The sequence below is a fragment of the Vidua chalybeata genome, chromosome 8, assembly GCF_026979565.1.
Source record: "Vidua chalybeata isolate OUT-0048 chromosome 8, bVidCha1 merged haplotype, whole genome shotgun sequence".
Lineage (NCBI taxonomy): Eukaryota > Metazoa > Chordata > Aves > Passeriformes > Viduidae > Vidua > Vidua chalybeata.
In genome coordinates this window covers 10,886,417-10,907,884 of record NC_071537.1, presented here as the reverse complement: position 1 = coordinate 10,907,884, position 21,468 = coordinate 10,886,417, and the positions used below count along the sequence as shown (strand labels likewise).

Genomic DNA, 21,468 nt, shown 5'->3' with positions numbered 1-21,468 from the left:
AATCACTGTGTTCAGTAACCTTAGATGGGCACAGCCACTTTGCCATCATTTTCTGACACAACTCATTCCCAGTGGGAAACTGATGCACCAGACTGAAACCCTATTCCAAGGGCCACATCTCTGAGGCTGTACCTCAAAGGAGGGGACCAGGCTTGCACAGGCAGATGATGGTAAGGAGTACGTGAAGCTCCTGGCTCCTACTCTGAGAGAAGCAATCATGCAGATTGATGCAGATATGAAATGACTCTGAGCAGCACTACCCAAGCTGTCTCTGAAAAAATAAGCAATTTAACCCCACTGGTGTGGTGCTGAATCACCACTAATTAGCCCAGGAAAAAAACCTTATTTCATACAATGTCTTAGTGCTTTTTGACATATAACTGTTCTGAAATGCACTGCAATAAATACAAAGAAGTACCAAGACTGGAAAGCATTAGTTTCAAGTTTAAAGCAAAGCTTCATTGCCCATCTGGATGTGACCTTTAAGATTTCAATACAAATAAATCCATGGAAACCTTACCTATTTGCTATTGATTTTGTATGCTGGTTACCTGGTTAAGACAAGAGTGGTACAGAATATATCAGCTGGGCTAGAAGGTAAGACAGACGGGCAGATTTTCAAAGCTGCAATTACAATTCCTTCCAAATCTGTAATGTGATGTTTTCTGAAAATTTCTGAATACTATTTCCTTCACTCAGGTTTTAATTCCAGATTTTTTTTTCTTTCAAACCTCATGAAGAGCCCTTCATGAAACATGCTAAGGGAGGAGCTGGGGAAAAATACTGGCAAGAAAACCTGAAGCAAATTGACTCAGTCAAGGTGGACATCACACAGGAGCAGAACTGGAGCAAAGCCCATGCTTCAGCTCACCCAGCTCTGTAAGAGAAAGAGGGGCCGTGCAGAGGGACTTCAGGCTCAAAGGAAGGAGGTTTTCCTGAGTAACACCAGCTACCTAAAGGCTAGAGCTGAAGCCCCAAGAGTCTGGCAGCCTCCTCTGTAGGAGTCCTAGTCCCATAGGTCACTGGAGGAAGACCACTTATCCATCCCATCTCAAAGCAGGTGAATATGACTGAAATGACAATTCCCCTGTGGAGAAAGGCAGGGTTCTTCTGGCAAAGGCAAACGAGGGTGGTGAGGAGAGATGGGAGCTCTCACTTATGTGAGACAGGAAAGGGGGATGTGGGCTGTGCAGCAGGGAGCACAAGCTGCCAAGTGGAATGTACTGAGCAGCCTAACTCCAAGTGACAGCCTTGCGAGGGCAGCCGCTGGAGCAGCCTGGGGCACTGGGAGGGAGTGGAAAACAAATTGAGCTGACATGAATGCAGGAAGTGGAAAAGCACTGCAAGTGCATGAACTCTTTCCTTTTACATTTTGATAGGTTGTGAGAAGATTAAATAGAAAACATATTTTTAAAACTAACATACTCCAAGCCCACTTCAGCATTTTGAAGACAGAACCTAATGGCAACTCAGCCAATTCCCAACTCAGATGAGATCTTGTGCTCTTGTTAAGATTCAATCTTTGTGCTACCAGAGGTTTCCTTTCAAATTTATCTCATTTCACAGATATAGCATATAAAAATGGAATATACCTCTCCAATATTAAAATCCAGGCCATCTGTCTAAGCAGGCAGATGGTCTTTTTAGTGGCATGACTTCTTACTGGTTGGAGTGCAGTAATGCTTAGAGTCTCTAGTGACAACTGGGTGGGAAACTGGGTGAAAACCAACCTTTCCACTCTTAGCCAAACAGCTGAAGTTACTACCCATGGCCACCCCATATCGACTGTGTTAGCATTCTCTTCCTCATTCCCCTGTACACCTTCTCCATCTCTGTCCTTGTACAGTTCATCAATAGATATTTTTCCAGCTGTTTTGTGTTCTGCTGGTCCTTTTGTGTTCCACCTCCAGCTCCCATAGCTTAATTCACATAGAGATATCGCACTGGTTTTCAGAAGTTTCATCAATTATCTCTGTCGTTTTTGTTGTTACCAACAGGCTACTAAAATCATTATTATCACAGAATCACAGGTTTGGGTTTCCCTGTCATTGCTTTGTTCCCATCTATGCCAACTGTTGCACAGCTACCAAGGGAAAGGCAACCACATCACGGAGCATTTAAACTCTAGCTAGATAAAGCACAGGTGATAAAGCCCATTGCTCTGCCCACTGCCACAGGTTTTACAATTATGCTGGAGCTTATTACTTGCTTCCTAATATTTTCCAGCCAGCACTCTTATGCTCCCCCCTCAGGAAACTCATCAGTCTCTAGTAAAATTTCTCATAAACATCCACAAACCCACTTTTGGCTGTTCTGCAATGCCCACATGAACTGTCTCCAATGGTATGACACAATACAAACCAGCTATTAGTGGCTGTCCCTCATCAGAAGTGGGAGAAAGTATTATATATAACACAAAGATGTTGCTGGTCACCATTCACAAACCTAGGGGTAGTCACAGCATTTGCTCACCTGCAATAGCAAGGAACAAAGAAAAGAAACAAACACTTCCAAGAGGGATATTCAAAACACCTCACTTAGATGCTTAAAATACTCTATAGCAGATGGCACAAATGTCCCCCTTTATGAGAAGTGGGTCTTTGTACTGAAATCCTTATAAATTCATACGGAAAAGACAAATAAAATGTGGAAGGGACTAAACAGATGTCTGGGAAGCGAGGCACAGAGAAAATATATGACTTGCCCAAGGTCACGTAGGAAATTGGAGATAGACCCAAAAATTGAATCAAGATTCTCCTGAGATTCAGCCCTGTGTTTGAACCACAAGTCCATCCTTGAAAGCTAATTGATTAACTCTCCCAGGCAGATGCTCATCTCTTGCCAGACAGAACTACTCCTCAGTTAAAAACACATAGTAAGTATCAAACTAAACCAGCACCTTTGGAATAAAATACCTTGGCAGCTATTTCATGAAGATTAAGTATATTCAACTTGGAATACAAGCGGTATAAACAAGAAAAACAAAACCCTGGGATTAGATGGAATTTAGTTGCTTTCCTCGTTCCTCATTATTTAGAGCTGTCTCACAAAAAATGCAAAGAAATTCTGAGTCCCTTTGAAAAACCACCTTGAGTGTACTGTCAGTAGAGGGATGGTTTTGTCTGGCTCACCCTGTGCTTCAACCAGATTCCTTCCTAACCTCCTTAGCCAATAGCTTAGCTGCTCTGTACTTACTTCTGTTTTAATTCTCACTTAGTTTAGGTTTAAAGACCCACTGCACAGAGCACACAGCACTGCACTATCAGGCTGGGGACTGCACTGTCACTCTGGGAAATGGCAGATCCCATTTTGCCAATGAGCTGGAACACACGTCATTGCTGAGTCCTGAGCTGCTGCTGGAGACAATTTTGCTGAAAAGCAGCAGTGGGAAAGCATTAGTATCTGCTGTGCAGCAAGGATGGGAGCTAAACTACATGTACAATGGACTACGAAGAATTCACTTATCTGTGCCATAAGGAAAAGCAGGATCGTGTCAAGAACAGTTATGTCTTGAAGAAAAAGGAGCAATTGACATAAGGAGGTAAAACTAGTGATGCAGGGGTGGCTAAAGAGGTGAGTGGAGTTTGTGAAGTGTTTAAAATGCTAATCTATGTCACACTGACAAGGATCAGTATTGCCTCAGAGCAGGGGAAAATTCCTTTTCCCCACATTTTTCCTCAGCAGAAAACACTTATGGATCCCTGACTTATTTCCAGGAATGTAAAAAAGTGCTTGGAGTGCTTGTGCTTCAAAAACTTTCCTACCACTCTCAATTTCTGTGGTTTATTCTCTATAATTTCTAGAATTCTTTCATTCCATAGTCTGCCTTTATCTTCCCCACCATTAAGCGTGAACCTCAGATGGGATTTTTAAATGGCTTGTCTCTCTTGCAGAATTGCTATTTCACTTTGTGGTTTGGTATATTTTCTGTACTTCTATCCCTCCCTTTCTATGGCAGGCAGACTCTGTTCCTGTAAAACCTAACAAGTAAGTTTAGTTCAGATTTCAGCTATTTGCTTTCTTTCAAATTTGCAAGCTGACCACTGAGACTCTGCATGCTCAGCTGAGGTTCTCTGACCCTCTGCCATTCCAAAAGCTGGTGAAAACCTAAACATGGAGGAGGCTTAGACAATGAAAGAGGCCTCTGGCCTGTTTTACCCAATGTTAGGGGAAGAGGAAAAATAAATATGGCTAAATATTCTTCTGCCCTTATCACAGGGCAGGGCTTTTCATTCTCCTGAAAGGACAAAGACTGAGATACAAGATTAAAGTCCATTGAGGATTTGTCCCTTAGCACCCTGAAGTCACAGAACAATTCCTACACTCCAGCTCAAGTCACAGAGCACTTAAGAAATGTAAACAGCATGACAAACATCCACTGAGCTTGCACAGGTGGAAGTAATTCTCAGAGCAAGTACATGGTTGCACAGAGTGCAAAATAAAAACAAACTAATGTTTAAACATAATGTTTATGCACAGTGGAGCTCCAAGGATGTAAATGCAATCTACAGAGAACCATGAGCTGCTCTAGGTCAGTTCTCACTGTGTCCCTACAAGTGCCCATACTTTCTGCTCTCCTCTTGACCCTTTGTCTGGCTTGTTTAAATTTATCCCCCTCGAGGGAATCCAGCCTGTTCAGGCATATCTGGTCTAATTTAAAATGAAGTTTATGGAATTCTCTGGTGCCCATGGATATAGCAGCAGATAGAGTAAGGGTGGGAAGGCTTAAAGGGAGCCATAGCTCTCTGTCCTCCCATAAGAACTGCCCGTTTCTGTTTCACACACAGCTTTATGACCCCTTCCATTATATAATGGGCAACTACAGTGGTAGGTATAGCCTTGTATATAAAATACCCAATTCCAGCAAGGAGCTGTTCCACAAGGGCCACAGAGAGCAGTATCACTGGCTCACTTAGAACCAGCGTGGCAAGTCAGACTTTGCATGATCAGATGCACAAAAATACCAGGAAAAACCTCTCAGAATTCTAACTTCAAATTTATAGGGAAAATAATAAAGTCTACTTTTATTATTTTATTTGCCTATATGCTTTTTTTTTTTTGTTCTTCTGCCTTGCCAGGCCCCTAAAATATTATACTATCATATTATATAATAAGAATCTTGACTTTTTGATTAAATTGGTTATAATTTCAGAAGGTCAAAATGTCTTTTTTTACTGAATATGTTCATTTGAGTTAAAACTAGATTCTACAATCTATTTGAAACACAAAGGCTTCTTTACGTAGCCCCTTCCAAAGAACTGAATTGCTTTATGCCTCAAAAGCTTTTTGCATGCCAACTTTTTTGGTTTTCACCTCATAGAAACATCTAATTAAAAATTCACTTACAATTTTTAAAAAAAGAAAATAAACCCACACAAATTTAGCCATGCTCTGAAACAACTCAGAAGAGTTATTTTACTCCCAGTCTTTCCTATTTATTTTTTCCAAACTGGACAGAAAATGAAGGACTTGCATTTTGGCTCCATCAAAAAATCAATTATTTGAACAGCTTCAAATATTTATTCTTTGCTGTTTCAATAGTGCATGACATTCAGTTAAGAGATTAGTGTATCATTCAGCTACAAAATATAATGCTGATTCAGATTCTAATGCCTCACAATGAGAAACCTTTTTTTTTTTTTTTTTTTTTTTTTTTTTAGATGGAAAACAGCATGAAAGTACAGGACAGGAGCACTAAGAGCAGTCTAAATAGTGTCCCTGATTCTGCCTGGAACCATATTAGAATTAGTATAATATGAAAGCTATTGAAAATCCCAAATACAGGGGTTCTGAGTATTATCCCACTACTATGAATAGATGGCATCAGCTGAAAAATATGTCAAGATCAGTTTAAGCTCTCTAACTTCATAGAGGTCTCCAATTCTATTCACATTACTTATATTTCACTTTCCCTCTTGGAGACTGTTTGCATGTAATGATGATTAAAGACTTAGCTGTATGTGGATCTATATCAGTAAGCACAGAAATAGATACAATTTACACCAACACAAAGCTGGACATATATTTGGATGAATGTGTCGATTCTCACTTATGAGCTCAAAGAGAAAATGATGAATGTTAATAAATATGAATGACAGCAGAGCAGCTAGAAAGCAATCCCAGCTCTCTTTTCCTTTGAGCCTGTTTCCAGTTACTGTGCCTCTCAGAGTTCTGAGCTACAGCAGCTCTTGCCTCCCATCTAGTGTCCAGAGAACTGACTGCCAGACATGGCATCCAGCTTCCCCTGCTCTTCCAGGGGACAGAGCACTTCTGCAGAAGGCAGCTGATCCACATTTGTTCCAGAAATTAAATTAGATTAACCTAAATTACAATGCAATAACCCCTGGCAGCCCAAGCCTGAAGCACTGCACTCCATGAGATACACTGCGTGGAGAGGGGAGCTGCCCTCTTTTTGTTGTGTTACCTGGTAGAAAAAGATTGTTCTAGGGTATTACCACCCCCCAAATTCCCCCCTCAGGTACTTACTAGGAGACAGTGAATGGGATTTCCCCTCAGATCCGTGTGTGGAGCCTGCAGCAAACTCCAGTCTCTCCCTTTATTGTAGGTGATGAAAGTTTTCACTTGGTTGTCAATCTTCTTGTTAGCCAAGAACATTCCCTTTATCCCTGCTACCTAGGAAAAATTGACATGGCTGAAAAATAGATCAAGTCCATGCAGGTTCTGTGCACATCCTTTTTTATCTGTCAAACCCTCCAGGGCTCTGATGGCTCTGTCAGTGTGGTCAGTGTCAGGGCCAGAATTGCCAGTGTACATCAAAGGCAAGCTGGGGTGCTGGGGAAGAGATAAAGCCATCACGAGTGCAAAGATGACAAATGGGAGAGAAATTTTGTATTTCAGAATCATTATGGGAACATGGCAAGATGTCAGTAGCATTATCTGTAAAGTGACAACCTCTCAACTGTGTAGGCATCCTTCCCCCTGAAAAATGAAACATGTACAGGCAATTATTTTTGTCTTGCACAGCAGCAGCAGGAAACAGCAGCCATTTTGGCCTTGTGAAGAAAGCAGCAACACACACACATAAACTTGCATTTCAGTGTTTATATTCTCATCCAGTCTTCTTCAGACCTTACATGTAAGGATCTCAATGTTTTTCAAAATAATAATTATCAGTGTTTCAACAGGATAACTTGGGGCACAGAAGTATTTTTGAAACCAAAGCACTGGTGACTCAAGCAAGGCCATACAGAATGCTAGCTACAGAGCTGGCAATGAGGTCTTCATCCTTTTACTTTTTCCTGGTGTTTTACCCAACAGTTTATATCCACAGACCGGCGGGAGGATTTTGCAAAGACATGATGCTAACAGATTCACATTGGAACCAAGCCTAAAAGTATCTTAGTGAGGAGAAAAAAAGTATCAACCTCAAACCACAACTCACACTGCAGAATGTTCCCATCTTTTCAGCACACTGAAAATCAATAGCCCAATAGCTGCTGCAGCTTGCGAATGAATTTGTTAGGCTGTCATTCTGCAACCTGAATGCCGCAATAAAAAGGGAAGTGAAATCAGGAGAAGGAGGGGGAAAGTGAGAAACTTTTTGGTTTCCAGCAAGTCTGTTCAGTCATCCACCTCACCTCTGCTTATGATGTAGAATTAGCAGACAGAATCATTCATCAAGAGTTTTTATTCACAGAGATTAAATGACATGGCACGGCAAACAGCTACACAGCAGATCCAGAGCTTTTTCCAGCTCAACCCATTTAATTATGTAGCTGGATTTGGATGCTACAGCTACCAGTGAACAGGACCTTATTGCACTTTAAATCCTGTGCAGTGAAACTACTTGTGTACAGTGCTTTGGTACAGCACAGTGATGTACTTAGCCATTCAAATAGCACCTTCCTGAATTTCATTTGAAGTTCATAAAGACTTTGACATGGCTTGCTATAAAGGGCAATAGTATTTAAATTAAATAGTTAACGAATTCATTGTTGATATAAGCAGAAAAAAGATAACCTTTTCAATTTCCCAGCTGGATTGTTTGATCCCACCCAACTAAGTATTCAGGATTTCTTTGTTGTAGCAGAAAGGCACCCTGAAAAGACAAGGGTACTCCTGTCTCACAGTGACATTGCATGAATAGACAGGGATGGAAAAATAACATGGTTCTGCCTTTACTACCAGAGGCTAGAGCCTATAGTTGCAGTTGTACTTTGCTTTGTTGCTGTCCCAAAATTCTTCTATTATATAGTCCCTGTGAAACACTGGCCATAAATGATTAAAGAGCACTTTATATATCAAGCAATAAAAGTGTTCTGAAATCCTGATTTTTTTTTCTTTTTATGATTCTAGTCATGAGCAGGGACTCAGAATCCTTTCCTGAGAAAGCAAAGTTATTCTGTCAGTCTTGGACAGCTTTATCTTAAAAAAAGACTGCACACACATGCTTGTGTACTCTCAGGAGGAAGAGACAGACCAATTGCACATACACAACCCTGACACACACAGGGAGCCCTGCTGCTCACACAGTCATTGCAGAGAAACACCCAGGCAAGCAAGTGCATGACTACCAGTGGTCAGAGCAAAAGCACTCCATCAGCTCCCCCACAGGAATTGTAGAATCCTCACCACCCTGAATGCATTGTGTGCATATACTAATGCTGCTCTACAGCTTCAGAAAGATCCATACAAGACACTTGAGTACACAACTCTTAAGACATTTTTCACTCCCCATCACCACCTTCATACATCAAACATGCTTCTCAGCCAACATACAAACTGCTAGAAAAAAGTAAGTTCCAGAGTGACAGGCACATATACCATAGCTATAGACACACCTCCTCACAGTCTGTTATCACCTCAGTCATGGACTGTCACAGGCAGGACTGTCTTGCTGTGGACCATTCCAACAGAGTCTGGGCAGACACAGGAACTAGAAAAGGCACTCAGACACAGTGGTCAGTGATTCAGCTCTTCCCTCATTTTAGGAGGTGGTCACTAGGACAGCCTTTTTGTGAACTCAAGGAGACACCATGAAAGAATTTTTATTTTTATTTTGTACCCAGTGCAATTCCCTGCTTAGCAGCATTGAGCAGATTTATCCTTGGTTTAGAATCAATTAAGGAATTACACACACAAATATGTTCACTGCAATGCAACCAGAAGAACTTACTTCTAACACCTGACAAACATGCACACAGACACCTGCACATTAAACAGGCCTTTCTCTGACATCTTCCCTAATGATGATGCTTTTTTAAATATAGTGCTGCCACCAGAGAAGGACTTGTTTGGCAACCTCTCCACTTACTTTTAATTTATCTATGGATTTTTCTCCTTCTCTTGCCTTCCTCTCCATTTTCCCCGAGATCACTATAACAATCTGACTCAAAGAATCATGCTGGCTGGCTCTGTTCCTGTTCTCTTCCAGCAAGAACATCAAACTGAAAGGAAGGTTTGTGCCAGGTCCCATGTCAGCCAATATTCCTTCTATCTAGACAATCAGCAGATATGATGCTGTAAGTCTGATTCCATCAATTTCAATCCAGGTTGCTGTGTGGTGTCAGATGAATAAAACAAAACAAAAGATTTTCTTTACCCCCTGGGATGTAGGACACCTTTACATAATGCAGTAAATCTGCTTCCCCAGCTGACAGTAATAAGAGGCAACAGTTTTTCCATGGGCTGCCAGCACTGCAGAGAGATTAATGGTAAAAAATGTCCAAATGACTGAAATGGCAGTGCCCATCCTCCTCCAGTCCATCTGCACTGATATATAACTCTTGGGATCTCTGGACAATTCAAGGTGGTTTCCAAGCAGAGGGCAGCTGAAGGAAAACTACAGAGCAGAGCTAATATTGAGACAGTGATGGGGAAATACAGGAAGCATCATCATCTTCAAAGGCACTCAGATCTACTTTATGGCCTTTATTCTAAATGGTCAGAAAATGCCCTGGAGGAGACCTGAAAACCGAACCTGACCCTCAGAACGCAGCTGAGGATTGAATTTCTCCTCAGCTGAGTGCTTGTCTCCAGAGGGAAAACAGGCAGGAGAGCAAGAGATGGACAAGGGCATATTAGAAGTCCTACTCTTAGGATCATTGTCATAGAAGACAATGCAAATTGGCCTTTTTACCCTGAGCTTAAACAGAGCATACTCGTTCAGAAAAAGGCTCAGGGTAAAGAGGGCATCAAAATGAGGTATGAGAGTTTCCATGCACATGGGCTAGCCCAAGAGGGCATATCTGTAATCACTTAAGTTCTCAGGATAGTCCAAGCTGAGAAAGGTGACAAGGACAGCTGAAAACTGCAGTCTCTTCTAAAACAAGAGATTAGATTGCCAGAAATGCAGCAAAAATCAGAGAATGATACTACTGAGACTGTTAGGAGCTTTCAGAGCCATAGAACCAACATGGGTCCAAGCAGGATTTTGGCTGACAAACAGAGCTCCTCTTAGCAACTGAATTAACTATTCCACAACTATTTCCTATGCATCAAAGACCCATGAGCTGTTCCTCACCTGAGAACCTACTGGTGAATACAGCAGTAAGTCTAGGAAGGGTAAAACTCTGTGTTTAGTCATTTGTTGGCTTTGCTGTTCACATGCATTTTACGAGACTGATGTGCAAGGAGGGAATTGGTATCATGTGAGCTCCTGAGATAGCAATGAGATGTTTAGAGTTATGACATACCTCATAGAGGTCAATCATCACATTCCCCTCCAGCCCTTGACTACTCTTGACATTTTCCAAGGCCAGGGTGAAGTAGATCCCTCGGGTGTCGGAGATGTACAGATTGTACGTGTCATTCTGGTTCCACTCTTGAACAGCTGCAAACACCTGATTCTCATCTGTGCTGATAACGTGCATGTCCTGGGCAAAGAAAAGAGAGGCAGGTTATTTGGGGGGGCTCTGTGCTGCCATTTCCAATGGCACCAAAGTAACTGGGGAGGAGCAAGGGATATATTTAGGCTGGAGTTTAATCGGGAACTCAGTAGATAATACTGTGGCATTTTACTATTTTATTGTCCACAGCCACTGTAAGCAAGTAATTCCATCCACGAATATTTTACACCAGCTCTCTTCTGCAAATTTTCAAAGTAGCAATTAACTGTTGAGGTGTTAATTGAACATTTACATTGGCACTACAGCATTATACAGCAGCACTTTCACTCCCTTTACCAACACCTTCATTTTCATGAATATTTTGTCTGGGGAATAGGGAGGGTTGTTTATTTGTTGGTTTTTTTTTTTTTTTCCATTTAGCATCTGAGTGATTCCACTCATGACTATGGAATCACAGATATTAAAAATGAAGGTAGGAGTTTTAAAAAAAAAAGAAAAGAAAAAAAAAAAAATACTACCATCAGAAACATCTGCTTCTTGCCCAGCATTCAGAAGCCAAATATGCTCAGGACCTGATACAAGTAGGAACTAATGAGGGAACATCTGCTGTTATCTACTGTTTCTAATGACAATGTGGGCTGGAGCCAAGGTCCTGGACCACTATACTAAACAGTACACCCCAAGAAATAAAACAGAAAAACAACCCTAATCCTCACTAGATATAAAGAACAGAAATGTAGTTAGATCACTAGCACTATGAGTGAGGTTTTGTTTTACTCTGCTTCTTCTCTGTGTTACAGCAGGCAGGAAGCAATGATAAGATTGCATAAGTGAAGAAAAAACAGGAACTATTGAACCTGATCTCATCTTTCAATGCCTGGAGAAATTATTACCCATTTTATTTTATTTTCCATTACAATGGAAAAAGCCACCAAGAGAGAGATTGTTATAATGAAATTCCCAGGCTCTATCTGCTCAGCACAGGCACCCTGAGTTCTTTCATGCCATAAAAAATCTGTAAAGGTAGGAAAAGAAATTTCCTACCTCCTTTCCTGGAGATTTCTTAGCACCAGGTGATTCCCAGAAGACTCAGCTGTTCAGTCTGTTTTGGGCAGATATCCCAAAGTTATTCTGCTTCCATGAACCTCAGCCAGGACTTTCTATATGCAAAACTGAGAACTTCATCAGAAAATATACTCTTTGGAAGCGGATGCTACTTCTCCCTTCTGCTAATAATAGCCTTTGAAAATTCAGTGTCTGGTGGCTTTTTAGGGAGGATTAATACTTCCAGATGAAGTCGTGTAATGTAAAAATAAAAAAGTAATATAATGAAGAAATTTGATCTATAAATTTGAAAGGGGATTCACCATGGAGTTAAGATTCAGAACAGTTACTTGTTCATCCAGATCTGGATCTGAATACAGAGTGGATGCATATGCACTTGATTTACTTTCTTCTTTGCACTGGATAAAATCATGTCCCAGAAGATGGGCTCGTTTTGTGAAGGAACAGATTGGCTTAATTCCCGAGGCAATAGGAAAAGTAATGTAAGTCCCACTGAGTCCTACTAATTTTGGTGGTGAACAGACATCCTCTCTCAGCTCCAGCTGTGCCAGTAGGAGTTACAGCCACAGCTGTTTGTCTGTGGTTCCTCTTTTCAGACTGTCACCCTGATTCAATCTGCTGGTAGATCTACATCAGCAGGTGTTCCCAGTGTGCTCCAGACAACATTGGCTAACACAGTTCTAATCACAAGTGTTAATTTCTGCATATGGGCACACATGGGCAGGCCTCTCCATTTAAGCACAGACAGAAGTAAAACTTGCTTTGCCTGGTGAATGTACTTTTTCATTACCTTACCATTTCATTCAATAGTTTTGTAAAAACTGGGGCAGAGGGCTAAAAAGATATTTTTATCAACACCAGAGGAAACTAAAGGAAATTTCACAAATGCTGAAGAAGGATATGAGTTAATTTATTCACTAGATGCTTCCTGCATTTGATCAGAGCATGCTGTAAGATGGAAGTCTAAAGAATATTCCAGTAAGGCTGAAGGAATTTAAGCCTAGGGAAGCAGAGATTGAGATGGAATTGGCATAATATACATAATGCAGAAAGATAGAATTCCAACTGTGTGCCTTTGGGGATAAATTAACTATTCCTCTTAAAATGGCCGTGTCCAACAGATGCAGCAATGAAGCACAGCTTTGATAGAAAAGCATTAGTATATGGGCATCAAACAGATCTTGGACCAGCATCTGGAATTTCTTCATTTCCACATTGGGAAAATTAAAATTAATCAGCATATCATATTATGTATTTTTTTTCAGGGTGGGGATTAATTTCTTGGGGTGGAGGAATAATACAAAAAGATAGCCTTCATCTTGATATATATATATAGCACAAGCTCCTTACAGAGATGGAAGAGGACAGGAATGTGAAGCAAGGCACCTGTCTCAAACAGTCATCATCACCTTTAGGGGCTCCCCTTGCATTTGTCTACTTAGAGCCTGAGCTTTTTTCTCTCTGTTCCAGAACATACTGGAAGTACATTAATATGCAGTTCTACTATCTGTCCCTTTTGCCTTTTCAAAGACAAAAGTAACATGATGCTGTACATGGGTTTGATCAGGTGTCTCCTCAAATGACTAAAAGCCGAGGCTTTCTGAATTACTAAACAATTGCCCCTTTTGCATTTGTCAGGGAACTTTTTTTCCTGTCAAAGTAAGTAGTAGGGGTGTGTAATGCCAGTTTTATTCTGCCAGCTCAATTGGGCAGAGCATGGGGCTAATAACAACAAGGTTGTGGGATCAATCCCCATATGGGCCCTTTACTTAAGAGTGGGACTTGATGATCCTTGTGGGTCCCTTCCAACTTAGAATATTCTGTGAAATGTCTGTGAAAATGCTGGTTCTTACCTTTGGCTTCTGTGAAATTACTGAGGCTGTCAGCTCTTTTAAGATCTCTATCGTTAGTCTGTATTCTTATGTATTTATTTTTGTTATTGCTTCTTCCATCAGGAAGTACATCCTGAGGTTGAAAGCAGGTGATGAATTTAAAATAGAGGTACCAGATGCACCCATCCCATCATTATTCAACCCAATACCAGTTAAGACAGGTGTTTTTAAAAGAGAAATTGCTCGACTTGCTTCAGTATTCTCAAATGTCTGCCCCGTGCATTGGTCTAAACTGGAGTAAATGCACCCTGTGTGATTAACATGAGTGACATTACAGTGTGTGACACAGCCCATATTCTTGGTGCTGTGGTACAGAACAAGCAGCATCAACCCACAGATCAGCATCACTGCAACCATTAAGAGGTCTCAATAAAGACTATTTACAGGGCTAACACAACCTGTATGCACATATGCAGGCATTTGACTGAATGGAACAGAGTTTTAAGTTTATTTAGGCTTTTAATCAAAGTAGCTACAAGGCTGTTAATGTTAACAAGAATAATATTTTAGTTTGATTTGCTGTAGGCCATCCTGCCTGAGCAGCAGCATCACCTGCCAAGGCTGCCTGCTGTCACACGCCTCCAGTTCAGGAAGAGTGACACGCAGAGACAAAAAGCTTGGTATTTCCATCTTCAATTCCAGAAGTCATTAGTACTGTTTACCATATTTGGCCCCTCTTTCTTAGCTGAAGGAGATGAAAGAGAATTTGGGCATAAAAAAAAGCTGTATGTTCCAATTGCTTGAATAATATAACTCTCTGTGCATTTTTCATAAAAGTGTTTTGCTTTGATGGCAGCCTCCTAGACAGCCACAGTTCCACTGCAGCTCCTTCCAAGCCAAATGCAGCTCTTCAGACCTTGAAGATATTCCGAGATTGTGACAAAGCATCGTTCTTTGGGTCAAATAACATGAATATATTGCTCCAATTCCTCTTCTCTGGGACACATTGTAATTTAACTCTAGTGCATTTTCCCTGGCTTTCCAGTGACTTCTTTGAGAAGGTGGACAAAAAATAAGTGTAGGGTAATGGAAACAATAAGTTTAAAGCAAACAGTGTCTGTACAGATGGTATGAATTGGCTGTAAATAACAATTTTTATTTGGCTTTTACAATAACCATGCTAAAATGCAACTCCATTGCTAAGAGCTCTTTCAAGTAACACCTGTTGAAATCTGATCTGAATTTACAGAGTAATTTCTCTTGCTTGGGCAGGATATTTCAAAGCAACCTATCTTAAAATGTGACTGAAAATTCTGAGGCAGACCACAGGTCTTCTGTTCCAGAGCTAAGATCTGGCTTCTGGTGTGTTCTTCACTATCCTGCAAGCTGGTTTCCAGTGCTATGAACAGGAGTAAAGGCTCCAACAGAAGCGCAGGGAAGGTGCAGCACCAAAAGCTGTGTTTGAGCTGCAGTCTGTTTATATGAAGGTCACCCAGTCAATCCACTATAAACAGGTCTGTTGGGTTGAGGAATCAAAGATAGCCAATTGAGAAATCAGCCAAGTTATGCCTTTGAACATTTCCACCTACAAAATCTGACCTTGCACTTTCTTATTTTTTTTTCTTTTGACATTCCTGATTAGTTTCTGGAAATGCATTTGTCTTCTGATGTTAGACCTCATATAGAATCCATAAGATCATTTACTACCTTTCATCTTAAATCTCATTTAAGACAGACTATATCAAGAATGAAAAGGCCAAAAAAAAAGGTCCTCTGTCTTTGTTAAGAACCCATTAGGATACCAGCTTCAAATTGGTAGTTTCTTCAAAATGAAGCTAACATTTTATACAGGTCTTTCAAAATATTCAGCTTCAGAAGGCAGAAATATCCTTTCAATCTCCAATGCTAATTCACCATTGTTAATTAGGCAGGAGACAGAGCAGGCACACAGAGACATCTTTCTGCTTGGTTCCCATTAAAATCTACTAATGAGGCAAAGCACAAAATGCAACCTACACAAGACAGTGAGAGGAGAGGGGAATTTTAAGACAAAAAAAAAAGAAGAAGAGAATCCCCTCCAAAACTTAATTAAGCATAAAGAAATGGTAATTGTCGTGGGCTGTGGTATCTGTCGACAAGTCATGCTCATGTCCTTGACTAGTCAAAGTGCTGACTTTTGGTTTTAGTCCTTTCTTGCTCGTAAAAGTTCTGTTAAGGAAGAATACTGTTTTCACTCACTGCATGTCATCTTGCAGTTACTTTGTGTTGGCCTCAAGATCTTCTGTGCAACCCAAATATCTGTAGGCTCATATGGGGATTCTAGCAGCAGCAACCTACCTTGGGCAAGGAGTACTTTGGCAGCTTCATTTGTGCAAATGGGCTCCTCCTGTAAGAAACGTAATAATGTGGTCTTCCTCCTGATGTCAGCTACAAGAGAAGCAGGAAAGTTATCTTTTTTTTTTTTTTATTACCAGAAAGAATATAAAACAAAAGCTGTTAAGAGAAATACCACAGTGTGGTGGCAATAGCTTAAACTGCAGCGCTGTTACAGCTGAGGAATAGACATTGATCCAACTGACAGTGGCTGAAAAAGAAAACAAGAGGAATCCCATTTTCAGCAAAGAGAGACAAAGGCTAGAATCTCATGTGAAAACTTCTGAATAGTGAAGTCTTGACTTCAGCTGGGCCATTATGTCACCTCCTGATACCACCGCTCTCCTGTGCCTTACCAGAACACTCTCTGTTCTTAGCTATCTGTAGGCTGTTGATTAGACCAGCAGATTGGCAGACATGAGGCTTGATTTTTATTTCTGCTTCCAGCTTTGGTTCCTGTGTGGCCCTGGACAAGCCATCATAGGTATCTGCTACAAAATCAGCTAAATATTCACAGGTATGGAGGGCAGGAGAAGCTCGGTCGATTTAGTATTTCTGTGAATCTGGCCATATATTTAAGTGCATAAATACTGACGGCAGACCTTGAAAATGCTGGGTTAGAGCAAGGTGAGGTATCATTTTCTACCACCTATTAAAGGAGGGAAAAAGAAAGAAAAAAGCTGTCAATTTTTTCTGGCTTCCAGTGCTGCTGAAGTATAATCAATGTTTGTAAAGTACTTTGAAATCCTTGGATGAAAGATACTGAAGAACAAATATTTCAAGGGATTCTCCGTGCAGAACTTTGCTTTAATTGCTTGATACCTGAGCTTATCAAGACTTTTCTTTAGTAGTAAGTGTTTTAAAATGCACTGCAGTAGTTTAAAATGCAAGATACACAGAGGCCACGTTCATACCAGATTAAGTAAAATAAGCACTATTTCTCATTCTAAAACTTTTCAATATTTTTTTTTAAGGGAACTGGGCAAAAGTTAGGGGAAGGAAGGCCAGAAATATTTTTTTAATGAGAGACTGTGAGTTTTTAAATAAAACAAGTTTAGTTTATTCCTTTATCCTAGTGCTTTTAAACCTACTAATTAATTCCAAATGGCTTAGTTGCAGAAAAGCCAGATGGAGATCAAGGAAAGAAGGGAAAGCTATAAGGAGGGTGTTCATCTATTCCTCCCAGCATACACAGCCTGGCATAGGGTCATTCCTCCTCTGAAGAACAGAAGGGATAACACCAGATCCAGCATCAGCCAGCATGGCTAAAGAAAAACAGTCCAGCTCTTGTGTCAGTCGAGCCCCAAACACACAGCCACTCTGGAATGAGAGAGTGTGGCTGAACAGTGACACACGGCCCTGTTTTCCCTACCACATAAACATTTCCCTTCTGCCTCAGACACACTAGGCACAAAAGCTGTTCTGAAGCATACGTGCCAGATTTATTTGTGGATTATTTAGACTGGTGTTTAAGACTTCATTAACAGAAGCCAATTAGCAATCAGCTAACCCAATATAAAATATAAATCCTCTCTCTTCCCTCCACTCACAAGCATGGCAAAATATAAACTGTCTGTAAGCCCAGTTTAGGGCTAATGATCTCCAGTTCACCTCCACATTCCCTACAATTCTGTTGTTATTTTTCTCCTCTTCAGCTGACATTAAATGGACTCTGGCAGCAGCCTAATGAAACCCACAGTGGTTCAAATCTATTCACCAGCTCCCACCTGGAACACAGCCTGGCTGAGTACATCCCATCTTCTGCCATTTCACTATAATCACAACTGAGGCATAACAATAAAGCCTGATTACTCCTTTGGTGCTTTCCCTGACTCCCTCCCTTCTTTCTTATTTCCCTCTTATACTCAAAAAGGCTTTGGTCTACTCCCTTGTCATAGCAGGTAAGTGACACCACTTCCAGCTGGGGGGTCAAAGCAGTAATTCCAGAGTGCTGATGAGATGACAAGGAGTGGCACAGAGCACTCCAGCATACAGAGAACATACTTCAAGCAGGAACTCTGGCCCTACAGCAACAAGAAACTAGAGTTTAAAGGAACACAGTTAGCATTGTAACAACCTGCTACAACCCACTCAGGGCCTTTATGGATCCAGTGTTGTCTGAGCAGTTGCAAACTAACACACATGCACACACATGCAAAGGAATGCAAGAAAAAATAATAGAAGACAGAATAATATAATATAAAGTAATAGAATAAATAAGAGAAGAGGGTGTTCTGCACCTGGACAAAGACATAATCACCCTGGACGATCAGGGAGTTATGGTCAATGTAGCCTGGAAAGGGTTTGCTGCGAGTGGCTTCACTGCAGTTCTGCATCTTGCAGGTGATATATTGGGCATCTGAAAGGAAAAGAACAAAAACAATACACATGAGATCCTGAGTGTAGATTCTTCCTACTGTCACAAACCTGTTTGCTGAGACAGCACTTTTGCTTCCCAGATTCACGTGAAGTGAATTGACACCATCCATTCAACACCACACAACCTTTCTTTCCCCTACATCCTTTGTAAATCCACCCTCGATTACTTTCTTTCTTTAATATCCTTCCTTCCTTTACCTGCCTCAGCCTCCCATTATTTCTTTCATTCTCCCCTAGATCAGATGCCAGAGCTATATATTTTTACCAAGGAAGAACCTTCTACAATGAACCTCTGTATTTCCTACAGCACTTACACTCTGTAGAGTAATTCAGATCAACTTGGAAAGTACCTCAGACCAAGTCCTGTTCGGGGGTTGTACCTACTTCTCTGTTGACAGCATAGGTAGATGCACTCTGGCAGACCTGGGCAATCATTCCACACTCTCTTGTGACTAGAAGTCTTAGCAGTTGCAAATTAAATGGCCTAAATACAGCCCTCCATCTCACAGCCATGCCAGCCATCTCATCCACTGTCACTACGTGGGATGTCCTCACCTCCTATTCTGAAGCACTGCAAGGTGCTCATCTCATAATCTGTCACAAAGAAAAACAATTTGAATTTCTTCATGGGAATAATTTATCCTAGAACACAGAACCAGATTCTCAGTAATCTGTTTGGATTCTTCCAGATTCATGAAGAATTTGCACTTTGTTTTATGACAAACCTGATCCACACAAGGAACAATTTTGGCGTTTTAACATTAGTATTTACACTATAGAAGCACTACATTGCATTTAAGATTAGAAGTACTTCTAATAATTTTCCTTGGAGAGACACAGCCCCTTATTTGATATAATTACCAACTTCAGATCAGAGAAATAGCATTTTACACTGAAATAGAAATGGATGGAATTTTACTATCTTGTATTTAATCTTGGTTATAATTAAAATCTATCCTTTGACATTTCTTTCCTTGCTTCTAAGGGCTGTTGACTTCTGCTTGAAACAGACATGCAGGATAACGAACCTTCAGGAAATTTCGATGAGGGATGATTTTTCTCCAGCATTTGCAGGGTTCTTGGAATATATAAAGTGCTAAGTATTATTAGTTGCTGCTGTTTATAACATTTTATGCTATCGCAGCTCACTGCAAAACATTAATGAGCACAGCCTGGGCAGCATGATCGAAATGTATTTCCCTTCAGAGGGACAGGATTTTTTCCACATTAGCCACGAGAGGGCAGGGAACGACGCCATTCCCAGCCTGCTCATGCCTGTGAGCTCAGGAAAGTTCCTTTTCAGAGCCGTCCAGCCCTCTGCTCCTCTGCATCCAGGAAAGAGGGGGACAGCGTTGTGTGTGCAGCCCGTCCCCTCCTTGTCCCAAGACTGCTGAAAGGTCACAATAAGGTCTCCTTGGAGCCTTCTCTTCTCCAGGCTGAGCAAGCCCAGCTGTGCCAGCCTTCACAGGGAGACGTGTTTCAGCCCTGTGATCATCTTTGTGGCCTCCTCTGGACTTGCTCCAACAGGTCCACAGCTCTCCTGTGCTGAGAGCTCCAGAGCTGGACACAGAACCCCAGGAGGGGTCTCTCACTCTGCCACAACAAAGTTCCTGAGTGAGATACGTGCCAATCCTGAGCTTCAGCAAGGCAGCCTCAGGTGAAACAGTCCTACTGCCACCTGAGCTGTTAAAAAGTCTGGGGGATTAGGGAATCTTCTCCACAAGAGATTTTAAAGAGCAGGCCAGGTTGACATCTATTAGAGGAGACTGAGGTTCTTTGGATCCTGCTTTAATGGAGGAATGGGGACTATCCCTATTTCTGCTGTGATCACAGGAGTCTGTGCAGCAGTGATTGTATCATTGATGAAGATTTACTAAGGCAATTCTTGTGAACTTTTACAGTGCAATTCTCCATGGCTTCAATTCTAAAATGCCAGTAATAACTACTAAAGGGCAGAGCACTGAAATTGCTTAAGCTAATCTCCCAAAAAGCCAAACACTGAGATGTGCACAACAGGAAAAGCTCCTTTTGCTACAGGAGACAGAAAGAAGGAATAGCAGGCTTCTTGCAGTGCCTGGTTCTCACTTTTTTTTCCTAGGGGAAGATTTTCTGTGTTCACATTAACTCAAGGATTTTTTCCATTTCATTCTCACGGACATTTCATATGACTCTATTGGCAAAGGTTTGTAATTTAGCATTAATTAATGTCAATTAATGTATGCAGTTGCTGAGCTCTGGAATTAATTTCATTAGTTTTCCCACACAGATGTTTTCCCTGCCATAGGTAATTAGGACATTATGCTTTTCATTTCCAGAACCCTCACCTCCAACAACAGCTGCTGTTTTTAATATCCAACAACAAAGTCACACTGTGCCTGGAGAGAAGAACATAGCAACTCCCAGTTCTTACACCCCCAGATGAGTTCATTTTTGACAGGTTTAGACACCCAGAGTAGGAATCTTCTCAGGGAATGGCAGCTATTTCTAAAGAGGAAGCAAGAAAAGTCACAGAACACAGCGGAGGGGACATCTTGTAAGGGAAACCTCTGACAAAATTAATCTGTTTCAGTTGTGAAAGAGAATTGCAAAAGCTAACACAAAAAAAGTTAAGAGCCAGAGGGACCCTGCATCATGAAATATTTTAGTTTTTTTCCATTTAGCTTGAGCACCATTCTCATATGTTTTCAATACAAATGGATCCAACCTGTCTCAGAGACATTTCTTGGCTCACTGGTGGAGAAGGAAGGTTATTGGTGGTTACTGGAGGCTGGCTGGCCTCTGAAAAAGTAAACAGGAGAGTTTGACATCCCTTCCTATAGCAATGGGACTTCAGGATATTTTGTTGACAAGTGCTTTTTTTTAATTAAATATCCAACCCTAATATCCACTGCTTCCTAGCGTGAGCTTGCATGTATGTCTTCTCAAAACCTTATTAGATCACAGGGAGAGTCAGAGAAAATGGTCATTGTACTCTGCAAATATAATTTACATTTTTCCTATCTTTAGTTCAT

At 41.0% G+C, this 21,468-nt stretch overlaps 1 protein-coding gene across 2 annotated transcripts in view; it reads right to left on the bottom strand.

The window, feature by feature from the left end:
* SORCS1 (sortilin related VPS10 domain containing receptor 1) overlaps window positions 1-21,468 on the bottom strand; it is a 259,695-nt gene that overhangs the window by 49,743 nt on the left and 188,484 nt on the right. For both annotated transcript variants that reach the window (XM_053949503.1, XM_053949505.1), the window contains exons 7-10: window positions 18,319-18,437; window positions 16,043-16,132; window positions 10,656-10,835; window positions 6,487-6,633 (exon numbers count right to left, since the gene is read on the bottom strand). In XM_053949503.1, the coding sequence (XP_053805478.1) occupies window positions 6,487-6,633; window positions 10,656-10,835; window positions 16,043-16,132; window positions 18,319-18,437 (536 nt within the window). The remainder of the gene's footprint in view (window positions 1-6,486; window positions 6,634-10,655; window positions 10,836-16,042; window positions 16,133-18,318; window positions 18,438-21,468) is intronic.